The following is an 11,395-nucleotide window of genomic DNA, read 5'->3' as shown; positions in this document are numbered from 1 at the left end:
CAGAGGGGAGCGATGCGGCTGCCATACAAATGTAGCTTGCGGCATGCGGGAATAATGACAACCCGCACACGCCGCGGCCATTCCGGGACTCATCCCTGATTGGGAGGTATGGATTAGGGTGTGCCTGGGCACACCCGGCACACCCCGTGGGCACGCCTATGCTAGGGCCCAAATTTCTGCAGAGTATATACAGCAGGCCCCTACTTTCAAACATCCAACTTACAAACGACTCCTACTTGCAAACGGAAGGAGACAACAGGAAGTGAGAGGAAATCTACCCCTAGGAAGGAAAATTCTCTTCTGTAAGGGGTGTCTCCTATCCACTGATGCTTTATCACCAATCCTTGTTTCACCAAAAAACCCAAATTTTCAAAAAAATTGTCATTGGGACAGAAATTGAGGTGCAATCTTCTGAACAGATGCGCACAGACAGCAAAACAAATGTTACAGGGGTGATAACCCCTCTCTATGTTTTCCGAAAAGCTTAAAAATAGATGTTATGGCTGAAGCTACACTTTAAAAAAGTACCAGTTCAAAATTACAAACAGATTCTACTTAACAAAAAACCTACAGTTCCTGTCTTGTTTGCACCGCTTTTATACTGCTGTTCAAAGTATATAGGGCCAAAGGGGCTTGTAATGACCTGGGGGAGGGGGGGAACCCATGCTATTTTTCTCAATGATTTTCATCCATATTGCAGGGACTAGACATTACATTAAAGTAGAGAGCCAGTCACATTCTCCTGCTATGCAAATTGAATGCGGAGAAACACGCATTCAATTCGCATAGGTGTGAACCCGGCCTCAGTGTCTGATTGTCCGCGGCAATATCACAGTACCTCTCTAAGTCGCTGGCCGCCACCATTACTAGTATAAAAAAAATCCAGTATAGCTCCCTTGGCACTATCCTAACCTTCCCAGATGATGTTTGTCCCTGAAAATCCTTTTTGATAACAGCTGTTTCTACGTTTGTTACTTTATATTTTTTCTCGACTCCCCTGCGCGGGAGAACTTTTGTTACATTATTCCTTTTCTTTCAATAAAATTATTAAACAAAAAAAATAAAATCCAGTATATGTCCCATCTACGCTTATTGGGATTTGTTTTATGTAGCAGAATTCATATTGGCCTAAATTGATGAAGAAATTCGATTTTTTTTAATTTTTATATTGGATATGTCTTATAGCAGAAGGTAGTATATATATATATATATATATATATATATATATATATATATATATATACACACACACACATATATATATATACACACACACACACACACACACATATATATATATATATATATATATATATATACACACACACACACACACACACACATATATATATATATATATATATATAAATAATTTTATTTTTTCAAAATTTTCAGTCTTTTTTCGTGTATACCGCAAAACGCAGAAGTGATCAAATACCACCAAAAGAAAGCTCTATTTGTGGGAAAAAAATGGCATAGATTTTATTTGGGTACAGTCTTGCATGATGGCGCAATTGTCAGTTAAAGTAACGCAGTGCTGTATCGTAAAAAAAATGGCCTGGTCATGAAGGGGGGGGGGGGTAAATCTTCCAGAGGTCAAGTGGTTAAAAATGCCACATAAACACGTTGGTATTGAAAAAAATAATAATTACCTTCTACTGCTGTACACTTTATCAAGCACACGGTGGCGCTGTGTGATATTCCTCGGATAAGAAACTGCATCTTGCTGGTAACTCGTGTACCATTGGTTGGTTGTTGGTCTCCTCCCCCAGCTTCCTAGGAAGTGCCGAGCACTGAGCGTGGGTAAGAAATACACATGGCTGGTAAAGCAGTGTGGGAGTACAGGGGGGACCCGGAGCAGTCAGCTTTACTCGGTAAGAAATAACAATACACAAAGCAGTCTTAGTGGAGGCAGGCGATACTGCTCACTTACACATTAGCTGGTGCTGCCAGGGACACGCTGCACTTTATACTGGTTACATGAAGGCAGCATGGACTACCTCCACCCACAGGACCTGTTTACATGTGTGCATTGTCCCTACATAGTGTAATAACTTCTATATTGTTCTGATGTCTGCATTCTTTTATCAGCTTGTCATAACCTAATGTGGTGCTGCCCGTCGTTTGTTATTTAAAAAAAAAATGCCTTTAATATCACTTTAATCTTTGCATACTAGCGCATTATGAAATACCTTAGAATGAAGCCCACCGCAGCCTGAGGGGGTGCTAACACGTTCCCCTTGTGTTTCTCCTGGGTTTGCAGGCTCTGGCGCTGTGAGTGGTTGGAGCTGCAATGATGTTTACAAGTGATTAATTTTATTATAGGCTTACCTGTAGGTAAAAGTAACAAAGCGGGGTATACAAGGGCGTTAAGGCTATGTACATCTATTAACCATAAACTTGGCACAGGTCCATGCTAACCCTTTTGCTGCCACCAGCGTAGAGTTGCCCAATTACCCCCCAAGTCTGCTCTATTATCTTCAATGGAGGACAGGTGAGATGTCGGAGGCCGAAAGACCCCTAATGTTGCATTAAATAGAACCTGACACACCGTCCGTCACAACCAAATAATATGACATAGGGGACTTCTGGTCTCCCATATGATAAAAGAAAAATGTTACACCAAAGTACTTAAGCTCCCCACCCCACATATGAGCTTAAAGCTGCCAAAACCTCCCCCCACCAACCCCCCCCAAGACAATAGCATAATGTACCAGTATGCATTGCATACTAGCAGATTATGAAATCCTTGCCTTAGAACAAAGCTTCTGCAGCTCACCCGGTCATAGTAGAGGGGGCTGACGTTCCCTCTGCGTTTCTTCCGGATTCACGGGCTCTGGCGCTGTGAGTGGCAGGAGATATGATGACATATGCACGGGAGTCCACCGTTCTGGCACGAGCCACCGGACCTTCAGTGTGCATGTGCAGCTGACGTTTGTGGCTGCATGAAGGATGAATATCTCCTAAGGCCCCTTTCATAGTGCCGCGATTTCGTTGCTGCGATTTCAGGGAATGCCTGTGTAAACTTGAGGTCTATGGTCCTCGACTCGCATCAAAGTTGGACCAAAGTAGTACAGGGACCACTTTTGAAGTCGCACAGATATAAATGGTACTCATTGGAAATCATGGGGTATGACTTGTCATGCGATTTAGCAGTCCCAAGTCGCAGAAGTGTGAAAGGGCCCTAAACAGTGTAGGTTTAAGAGATATTCATTTTACCTACAGGTAAGCCTTATTATAGGCTTACCTGTACGTAAGAATGACCAATCGGGCAATACGACCACTGTTAAAGTCTTTTTTTTTTTTTTGTTAAAGTGAAGTTGCAGCCTGGGTGAAAAAAATTAAGAGTCAGCAGCTACAAATACTGTAGCGGCTGACTTTTAATATAAGGGCGCTAGCCTGTCCAGGGAGCCCAAGACATCAGCACCCCAAGCCGCCTTGCCTGTCAAACTAGCCAATTCATTGAGATCACGTCACTTCACTTCCGGTTACTGTAAACCATCAGTAATTGGAGATTTGGATGAATTGCTGTTTTAACACAACACTGGCAAGCATGTACACTCCGATACACAAAGTGTTGGCTAAACAGTGGCTAATTAGGAAAAAGTTCCCGCCGGCGGCCATGTTTTTGGTTGGTATTGTGTACCGGAGTGTATACGGTTGGCGGTGTTGTGTCAAACAGCCATTGGTCTAAATCTCCAATTACTGGTGCTTAACAGTAACCGGAAGTGACGCGATTGGAGATCTCAAGGAATTGGCTATTTTGACAGAACACAAGCATCCTTACTAAGGGAAACAGAAAGTGAAGCCTTGCGGCTTCACAACCTGTTTCTTACTACACATGCTGTCATCTGGGACCTGTGCGTCTCCCAGAAGGCAGCGGGGGGGGGGTGGGATTTTCGTAGATTGCCAAGCGATCTTACACGGAAGTGGGAGGGGATACCCCCCCGAAAGGTGTCAAATCTGGCAGTGGAGGGGGGGGGGGGGAAGGGTGCAAACAAGCAGAGCTTCCACTTTTGGGTGAAACTCCACTTTATAAATAAAATACATGCTATACTTGCCTGCTCTGTGCAGTGGTTTTGCACAGAGCAGCTCAGATCCTCCTCTTCTCTGGTCCCTTGCCAGGGCTCCTGGCCTCCCCCTCCTGTTGAGTGTCCAAACAGCTTACTATGGGGGGAGCGGAGCTGCAGCTTCCTGTGTCTGTTCAGACACGGAGCCGTGGCGCAGCCCCGCCCCCTCTCTTCATTCGCTCACTGAATTTGATTGGCAGCAGCAGGAGCCAATGGCGCTGCACTGTCATGTAAGCCAATGAGAGCTGATCCACTCCACGGGCAGCCAAGACACTCCCACAACATTTCTGGAGCGAGATGAGCTCAGGCAAGTATTAGGGGGGCTGTTGCACAAAGAAGGCTTTTTATCTTCATGCATGAAGATAAAAAAACTGACTTTGCAACTGTTGGATTTTGAATTTTTTTACTATTTTATGTGATAAGTTTCTGAGAATTAATCTTTAAACATGGCCATTTTGAGGTTTCTTGAGGACAGACGAAGGTCAGTTGCTGTGTAGGTTACATGTATTTTTGGGGTTCTACGTCAAGACAATGGGTGGAGATGTGTTACTTAATATATACAAGTGGGTGTTACGTTTGTGACAGGAGCTCACCACCTTTCTTGGAGCTATTCTAAAAGTAAATATGCTTAGCTTGGTATTTAGAACAGTATAAGAATCCATGTGGTTTGGGTAGCAAGTTAAGGAACTCGGGGGTCACCCGACCCTGCTGGAAGGGACCTCTCTCAGCAGAAAGATGATGTACCATCATATCATACCGTCTGAAACCTTCTGAATTACCATCTTGCCATGTGTTATCAGCTGTCATTATGTAAGCATTGACTGTTTGCTTGTCTATCTTGAAGAATAAACTTTGTATTTATTTGAAGAAAACCTGAGTCTTGAATATTGGGAACAAAGCGCCTGGGAAGGAGACTATTGACATAACACATGACACGTGTTAAAAATGTCCCCCCTCTTCCCCATTCAACAGCAACCCCACTCATGTATTGGGGTGTCTATGTACAAAAATGTCAATTGTGCTACATATGTAACATATATTGCCACACTCCAGATTAAAAGTAATAATCCTATGGACATTACTCATGGCTAACTCTAAACTGATGACCGCTAAGGGATTTTAATGTGTCACCTTGTGTCATTTAATGTGTCATTTTAAGTATTGTCATTATCTTTTAGATTTCCCCCAAAAAACAGATAATATATTGTGTCTGTGAAATTCAGTGCTTGATAAACTTGCAATAATATTGCTAGACATAAAAAATTGGAACTGTCACCATGTTGTTCTTTAGGATCTCTGGTTTTAGTAAAAAATATTTTTGGAGGGGGGGGGGTTAGTAGTCTTTAAGTCCAATTACGTGATTTTGCATATGAGCCACTAGGGGCGTGCGCGATCACCGCCGAGCACCCGCGATCGCTTGTTAGAGCGAGAACCGGGAGCTGTGTGTGTAAACGCACAGCTCCCGGTCCTTTCAGGGGGAGAAATGACTGATCGCATGTTCATACAATGTATGAACAGCAATCTGTCATTTCCCCTAGTCAGTCCCACCCCCCTTCAGTTAGAACACACCTAGGGAACATAATTAACCCCTTCCTCACCCCCTAGTGTTAACCCCTTCCCTGCCAGTGACATTTTTACAGTAATCGATGCATTTTTATAGCACTGATCGCTATAAAAATGCCAATGGTCCCAAAAATGTGTCAAAAGTGTCCGCCATAAGGTCGCAGTACCGATAAAAATCGCTGATCGCCGCCATTACTAGTAAAAAAATATTAATAAAAATGCCATAAAAATATCCCCTATTTTGTAGACGCTAAAACTTTTGCGCAAACCAATCAATAAACGCTTATTGCGATATTTTTTGTAAAAAAAAAAAAAATGTAGAAGAATACGTATCGGCCTAAACTGAGGAAAAAAACTTTTTTTTTTTTTAATATATATTTTGGGGTATTTATTATAGCAAAAGTAAAAAATATTCATTTTTCTTTTCAAAATTGTCACTCTATTTTTGTTTATAGCGCAAAAAATAAAAACCGCAGATGTGATCAAATACCACCAAAAGAAAGCTCTATTTGGGGGGGAAAAAAAGACGCCAATTTTGTTTGGGAGCCACGTCGCACCACCGCGCAATTGTCAGTTAAAGCGACGCAGTGCCGAATCGCAAAAAGTGGCCCTGTCATTGACCAGCAAAATGGTCCGGGGCTGAAGTGGTTAAAAACACAGAAAAGGCAGCAAAAGGGTTAAGGGCACACGTTCAAGGAAGCAATTTAATTAAAATAGGGTAATGGTATCAATGCACAGTTGCACACTAGGGCTAAAATAGTCCATATTGAATTTAAACTTATGGGAAACATACTTTAAGTTTTATTATTTTTGTTTATTTAAATCTCTGTGGTTTCTTATGTATCTCTTTTTTTTTTTTTTTTTCTCCAGTTCAGTTTGCCAATGGAACTATTCAGACACCCAAGGATGTACGTTTCACTTTATATAGGAATGAAGATGACAAAACCCCAGAAACAAAAAGGCAAAGAATTCTGGTATGATGGTGTGTGTGTGTGGACATTTAGCAAATGTAGCATTTTTAAAGTTTGGGCTCTTTCACACAGGCGGACAGTTTTTTTTAGGCGGACCTGAACGGGCGCTCTGTGCTCCTCCAATGGAGCAACGGATGTCAGCGGTGACAGACCTGCTCCGATCCGCCAAAGTGTGACTGAGGAAAAAAACTACTTTTTCATCCGTCTGGCGGATCGATTTGGGTGAACACGGACCGACGGGACTGTGTTCATCCGATTTCCCCCCAAAATAGGGGAGAGCGGAGAAAAGACAGGGCGGTCCCTGCACAGTGTGCGGGGACCGCCCTGTCATCCGCCGGCTCAGCGGGAATCAACGGAGCGATCCCCGCTGAGCAAGGGGCCTTAATCTGTGCTTTGTCCATGCACTGCTGGTAGAGGGAGGAGGGAAGTCATGTGTGACAGTGTTGAGTGCCTAATCTGCTAATTGCCAAGCCGGAGCCCTGACATGCCGAAGAAAGGGGAGTAAGTCACATTAAGTCACATTATCCCCATACTCAGAAGTGCCAGGTATGCACTGCCAGCAGCCCAAGAAAATCACTGGGAAGAGAAAAGGTTGCAACCTGCCTTGTTACCCTGCATAGCAAATCACAGGTCACTTTAAGGCATATTTTATAGCTGACTTTTGGCCCTTCCACAATAGTTTCTTTAATTAATTTGTACTTGTACTAAATTAATCAAAGAAATTATTGTGGAAGGGCCAAAGCTGGTTCACACTGGGGCGGCACGACTTTGGGGGCGACTCGGCAAGGCGTCCTGAAGACGACTTCAGAGGCGACTTGCAAAATGACTTCTATATAGAAGTCAATGCAAGTCGCCCCCAAAGTCATACAAGAACCTTTTTCTAAGTCGGAGCGACTTGCGTCGCTACTATTAGAACGGTTCTGGTGAATAGAATGGGATGCGACTTGTCAGGCGGCTGAGTCGCCCCAGTGTGAATCGGCTCTTAGGGAATATCTCCTGTTTTGATTTAAACAACAATAAAAGCCTTAAACTTCTAACCCTTTTTTTCTTGCATGCCTCCTCGTTAAAGAGATTCACCTTATTTCTTGTCTCTGTGACTACTAGAACAGGAAGTGAGATTTTCTTCCCAACAAGGATACAGGCAGCAAAATTCCCACTATATTCAAAGCTAGGGGAAAAACATTTTTCATTTTCAGTTGCACTGATTACAACTTCTAATCCCAGCATTCTATGAATAATTGAGCACTGTATACTTCACTAATTAAGGGATGATTTGTTTAGTACTATAAACAATTCTCTGTTGTAGCCTATTGAATTAATAGGCTTTGTTCAGGAAGAAGTCGGTGTTTTGATCTGTGCAACTTCCAAGCCGGTGTCTTGCCGAAAAAGGTCCCCCGGCAGATTATGCCCCCCCCCCTTCCTGTACTGCGCTGGCACGGCGCTAGCCTCCGAAAATTGCCGAACATGCAGCTCTAGACAGCGCCTGCGCACACTTCTGACATCTGGGCTCATTCCTTACCATCCCCCTGGACATGGAGGATGTTAAAAAAAAAAAAAAAAAAAAAAAGAGCCAGGAGGCCTAGCGAGCGAGGACGTGAGGCCGATTGGCCACTTACTGCGCAGTACAGGGGGGCATAATCCGCCCGGGGGACACTCATCGGCATAACACCGACATGTGTGCCTGACCTAATTGTGCCCATGGAAGAGATCTTTCCTTTCTCTCCCTTTGGCTATCTACAGGTTATAACACACTAATTAGTAGCATTTGTAACATGAGGGGGACATGCAAGTAAGTGATAATAAACTATATTTTGCCACGTCTCTGAAGCTGTGCTTGATAAATATCAGAATTTACTGCTCTTTGTGTGTGGTGTGTGTTTTATTTATTTAAAAAAAAAAAAAATTGGTTTTGTTTGATTTTTCATCTTTCCTTTTTTATTTTTTTTATCTATTTATTTTTTAGGCAGCGGACACAGACAGACTAAGTTATGTTGGAAATAATTATTCAACTGAAACTAAGAACAGCCCCCTGTGCAAGTAAGCAAATTGACATCTTTGCATCTCATTACTGGTTTCAACAAATGGTGCCATGTGGTCTTAGAAACATAAAGCCTAAAATGAAATGTGAATCACTCATAGGTTTTCACGAAGAATATATTGTTGTTGAGCATGTATTAGTTGTTGAAACTTTCTTTATTCAACAAATAAAATCCACATTTTGCATTACTCTGTAAAAACTTTTACATTTCACCAGCCATTATGTCAATACTGGACACAGTGCTGACTGACGTTTGAGCCAGCAGATTGAACCGCAGAGTGCAGTCAGTAATAAGAATTAAACAATAAGTTCACCTTTTAACAAAAAATAATGCACATTTTTTATTTTTTGCAGGTAAAAAAAAATGTGCATTTACAATTTTTTTTGTGTCGGGAGCCTGTGAAGCATTGCTGTTACCATGCATCACACCTGCAGACCTGTCAGTGTATTTGTTTGTACCTTGTGTGTCTGTTTGCTTGTACCTCCTATGGACAAGCAGATACTCACTGAAAGGAAGTATATATTCCTTTCTTTTTTCTTTTTTTTTTCAAATATACATTTGACAGCTTACATTTATCCACTCACTCAGGAGCTTCCATAAAATCTAATTTATTACTAATCTCATCTCATCATAATCGCATGTAAAACACTTATTTAACCCTTCCTTCCGATGGTGTAGTTTATCCCATTTCCCCCTACCCTGAGGCCATTTTTAGCATTCTCTATCCAATTTGCCCATACTCTTTCATATTTTTCCCCACTTCCTCTATTACAGTATGTCTCCTTATACAATGATAAATTACTATTCACTAGATTTTTCCAGTGTACCAGCGAGGGGGCTTCAACCTTCTTCAAATGTATCACTATTGCCTTTCTTGCATAAAAAAGCAGTAGGCCCACTTGTGTTCTCCTTTCTATAGAGATCGTATTATCCTCTACTAGTCCTAGTATACAGATCCCTGCCTCTTGGTCCAATGAAACTGACGTTACTATATTGATCACTCTCAGGACTTCTCTCCAGAATGTCACTATCTTCGGGCAGGACCAGAATATATGGATAAAGTCTCCTGAAATGTCTGCACATCTCCAACAATTTTGTGGATTTGATGGAGACTGAAAGGAAGCATGATTGAACTGCCAGCAGTGCCATGGTAGTTCATTGAGAACTACAAGCCAACAGCTGCAGAGGACTGTGAATGAGTGACGCCACTGGGAAGGCAGAGCCCCGCATGGCTAAGTTATTTTCAAAGAGTGATAGCGGGCATCTGGAGAAGATGCCTGCCGCTCTCACTGGGGAGGAGGGGGATTGGCTGCAACTTCTGGAACGTGTTGCATGCTCCACCCTAAATACTTTTGCTTTAAAAGTCGCATCCAAATCTGCCATGTTTTCATCACATTTTTTTCATGTACAAAAGCAGGAACGTGTTTTCTGGAGACAATCTTCTAAACTTTGAATTGTTATACAAAATCAGATACAGCAGCTATTGCCTATGACCCTGACGTGATGAGCAGGTCCAAGAAGTGCAGAACCAAATTTTTTTTATTTTCTATACAACATATTTGTAGCACAATTTGTCTTTTCCTCATGCATTTCTAGTACCTTTTCCTTGTGCTTCCTGTTATTTTTTCGTGTTGAGCAAACAGGCATTGAAATACATATATGTGAGCTTACCTGAAAAAAATAATTTTTAATTATTTCCAGTTTCCACCCAGTCCTGCGATTTACACAACCTTGCCAGGAAGCCTGTCTGATGATGTGATTATCCCAAAATGTAGTTACGCAACATCGCTAGGTCACACCTCAGTCCCCAGTCTGTGATTGGGCTTGAAGGAGCAGTAAGAGATGGATGAGGCAATCTCTCTATCCTTTCCTAACAATTCACAGATTGCTGCTTGCTAGTGGTAAATATGGGGGGGGGGTTTAAATAGAAATTAAAAGCAAACCATTTGTGTAAGGATTTCAAAACATCTATATAAATCCCCTTTTATTTTTATTTTTTAAGTGATCACTTTCCCTCTGTTCTCTGTATTCTCGGCTGCATGAGAGATGGCGTGAAGGGAGAAGCAGCAGGACACTGAGCTTCCTAGTGAAATGCTGTGCAGGGGGACTAGTCAGGACAAGTCTGATTATTGGAGGAGAGCAGGCTGAGTTCTCAATTTAGCTACAGCACATATGTCAAACAGAAGGCCTGCTGACTGAATCTGGCCTGCCAGGCCATTTCTTATAGCCCTTATAGATTTTTTCAGTTGGAACATGGCAGAACTCCATTGCATTCCGCTCACCACTCCCACTTGTAAACTCGGAAGCCTTCTGTTTTTACAGTGACATCTTTTCTCTCTGCGGCTTTCGCAGATCCCTGCCTGCCCTGCACTCACAGTGGGGACAAGGGAGATACAGGTGCAGTGTGGGATAGTGCAGCACCTGGTAAGGAGCCCTGTGATCCCCCATCTGTGCCCATATGCTGAATACAATAATTTCTCTGCAAGGGAGGTACTAGGCCAGGTAGGTGAGATGCAAGGAAGCTTTTGGAGGGGGGAGGAAATGAGGCATGTGGAGGGAGATTTGTGCAGAGATGGGGGAGAGTGGTGCAGAGGTCAGAGCTGAGGAGGAGGTGGAAGAGCCTGTGAAAAAAAACTGAACCCTGCAGACTGTGCATAGCACACCCCTAAACCATGCACTCTATATGTAGCACAGTTTTTTTTACCCTGCACTCTGAAAATAGGTAATTTTCCACTGACCATCATATATGCTC

The 11,395-nt window shown here is 42.6% G+C and overlaps 1 protein-coding gene across 3 annotated transcripts in view; it reads left to right on the top strand.

Moving 5' to 3' along the window:
* Nucleotides 1-1,765: 1,765 nt before the first annotated feature.
* Nucleotides 1,766-11,395, top strand: part of POLR1E (RNA polymerase I subunit E) — a 51,337-nt gene continuing 41,707 nt past the window's right edge. For 2 of the 3 annotated variants that reach the window (XM_040361511.1, XM_040361503.1), the window contains exons 1-3: nt 1,766-1,874; nt 6,504-6,607; nt 8,568-8,641. In XM_040361511.1, coding sequence (XP_040217445.1) covers nt 1,817-1,874; nt 6,504-6,607; nt 8,568-8,641 — 236 coding nt within the window. In that variant the 5' untranslated portion in view covers nt 1,766-1,816. Of the gene's footprint in view, nt 1,875-4,793; nt 4,881-6,503; nt 6,608-8,567; nt 8,642-11,395 lie in introns of those variants that run through there. The other variant, XM_040361522.1, reaches the window with a different exon arrangement.

The sequence above is a fragment of the Rana temporaria genome, chromosome 1, assembly GCF_905171775.1.
Source record: "Rana temporaria chromosome 1, aRanTem1.1, whole genome shotgun sequence".
NCBI classification, from domain to species: Eukaryota; Metazoa; Chordata; class Amphibia; order Anura; family Ranidae; genus Rana; species Rana temporaria.
This window is presented reverse-complemented; position numbering and strand designations above follow the sequence as displayed.